Source organism: Lactuca sativa, chromosome 5 (genome assembly GCF_002870075.4).
Source record: "Lactuca sativa cultivar Salinas chromosome 5, Lsat_Salinas_v11, whole genome shotgun sequence".
In the NCBI taxonomy this organism is placed as follows: Eukaryota; Viridiplantae; Streptophyta; class Magnoliopsida; order Asterales; family Asteraceae; genus Lactuca; species Lactuca sativa.
Window position 1 is genome coordinate 290,924,657 of NC_056627.2, and position 2,803 is coordinate 290,927,459.

Genomic DNA, 2,803 nt, shown 5'->3' on the forward strand with positions numbered 1-2,803 from the left:
AAACTATCTGAAATAGTTTTTTAATTAGAAGGGTTTTTTTTTAAAAAAAATAAAAAAAAATATAAACTCCTACTATTGTATTGTTTATAACTATTTTAATGTTTATAAGGAATTTTGATTTTGATTATGATTTTTAAAGTTATAAACATATATTTTCCCACAAGTAATTTATTTAGTTGGTTGAATTTTTTTTTTTTTTTGTTATGATATGAATTATTCTATTTTTAACCAAGAAAAAGAAATCGATATTTTGACACGGACAAGTTTATATTTGGACACAGCTTATATTTCTGATTATACAAACTTTTACCTATTTGAGGTTAAGGAATTTTTTTTAAATGACATATTTTAAAGATTTATACTTGGATGACATCATCATAATTTTTTTAATATATTTAATCTTAGTCTTATTAAATCTACTTTTGTCGCTTATTAAAGAGAATAGATAATAAACCAAAAAACAAACCGTGTCGACGACTTTTTGGGTTTGGAGTATTTCACCATCTCCCCTCTGATGCGTATGCGTTGGTTACAGGGTTGCTATCCTTTTCTGTCTCCTTCTCTACTCCATCATCAACAACGATTCACACATAGCTTTCAAGAAAATTTCTTCCAATAATTTCTACAAATCGACTCCAGAGAGCGATTGTTAGGCCCAATTCCATCCAATGGCAGAAAAAATACATCCTTCTGCCAGACCAACAACCGTAAATGGTCACGCCCCCACCAGCACCACCGCCAATGGTAATGGTAACCCATCGTTTCCGGCCAACAAAGCTCAACTCTACAATTCAACTCGCCCAGTCTACCGTCCTCTACCCCGCCGCAACCGCCGTAGTTGTTGTTGCTCTTGTTGCCTCTGGATTACTTTCGTTATCCTCCTTCTGATCGTCATCGCCGCCATAGCTGGCGGTGTGTTTTACGTCCTCTACCGCCCCCACCGACCTTCCTTCGCTGTTTCATCGCTCCAGGTCTCTCAATTTAACCTAACCTCATCGAATCAACTCAACACTAAATTCAATTTCACCGTCACTGCTCGTAATCCTAACAAGAAGATCGCGTTCTACTACGATCTGGTTTCCGTTTCGATTGATTCGAAAGGAGTCGGTGTCGGTGACGGATCAATACCGGCGTTCGTGATGCCAAAGAAGAATACGACTAAGTTGAGGACGATTGTGTCGACGACTGGACAGAGTGTGGATGATAGTAGCGATCTGAAGTCGGATCTGAAGAACAAGAAGAGTTTGCCATTAACTATCCAGCTTGATACGAAGGTGAAGGCGAAGATCGGAAGCTTTAACACTAAAAAAGTACCAATCAGAGTGGTTTGTAAAGGGATTAAGGTGACGGCACCCACCGGTAAATTAGCAACGACGGCGACAACTTCCGATGTGAAATGTAAGGTGGATCTTCGAATCAAGATCTGGAAATGGAGGATTTGAGGTGAAGAACAAGGTGTGATTTGATTTTTACGATTTTTTTTAATTATAACTACTTTTTTACGGTTTTTTTATCGGATAATTGATATGTTTAGTTAACAGGTGATGTGTATTTAGTGCTATTTCATATCGTATTTTTACAAGAACACAAACGTGGGTCTTAAATTTCTCTTAATTTCTGGGATTTGTTATTGCATTTTATGTATCGACATCTTTTCGTTTCAACTTTGGTCCCTAATTTTAACAGATTTATTTTTAATAATTAAGTATTATAGAAAGGAAAAACACCATTTGCCTCTCATTTTATATTTCAATAAGTACACTAAATCTGTCAACAACGATTTTTTGTTTTGTTTATTACCACATTATATTAAAATATAATTAATTGTAACCCAAAGTTCTGTGAATGAGTTCTCTTCTGATAATGTAATAGATTATTTATGTTTTTTCTCATATTATAAGAATATTATTAATTTAAAATAATTCTTTGAAAATGACCTCGGGTTTGAACCAGACATATATCAGAACTGAAAAAAAAAAAAAAAAAAAAAAAAAAAAAAAAAAAAAAAAAAAAAAACCAATTGAGGAACAGGTTGATTTTAAGTATATGTTTAGCCACTAAAATTTAACTTGGTAGCTAAAAAACTTAATAAAAACGCTAGTTGTTAGTTGCTAATAAACAAATAAAGTTGATTGGGAAAAAATAGCACCCTCCGGTCCTTCTCGTAAGCACGACGAAGAAAGGCAGAGAAGACAATTAAAGGAATTCGACTAACTTGTGGATGAAAGCAAGAGACACAGACATAAGTCAAGTATGACCCTCATGACTATGATAGTTTGATTAAGTAACCATAAGTCAAGTATGACCCTCATGACTATGATAGTTTGATTAAGTAACCATGCATTGGAGCTGCTTGTTCTCGCGGTGACGCCAATCAGGGCCGGCCTTATTCATTGATAAGTAAAGGTAGGGCTTAGGGCCCCCAATTGTAAGGCCTCGTTTTCTTTGATCCAAACTTAGTAGTTTCAACTTTCAAAAAAATCACGCATAGTGCTAATCGATTCTTCAAGGCTTCATGCGACGAGTACATACGGCCATTAACCTTCCATTTTTTTCTCCATTCTAGGTCTTCTCCAATCGCTTCTTCTACTAATCTACTCTTCTGTTGAATCGTTGTCTTGCTGATCAATCGCTACACTGTTGTTCTTCATGTTATTCTTCCTTTTTCACTGAATCGCTGCACTGTTGTCCTTCACTTAATCACTTTTGATGATCTGATGCTATTCTGCTATCATTGTATGTTGAAACGCCGATATGCTTTGCTTGTATTTTCACTTTTCAGTTTTAATTTTTCTATTATATC

General features: G+C 35.0%; 1 protein-coding gene across 1 annotated transcript; it reads left to right on the top strand.

The window, feature by feature from the left end:
• The first annotated feature begins 459 nt into the window (after positions 1-459).
• On the top strand, positions 460-1,664 carry LOC111910319 (NDR1/HIN1-like protein 6). The gene has a single exon (XM_023906147.3). It carries the CDS (start codon positions 669-671, stop codon positions 1,440-1,442), a length of 774 nt encoding a protein of 257 aa, XP_023761915.1. The 5' UTR covers positions 460-668; the 3' UTR covers positions 1,443-1,664.
• Positions 1,665-2,803: the final 1,139 nt, after the last annotated feature.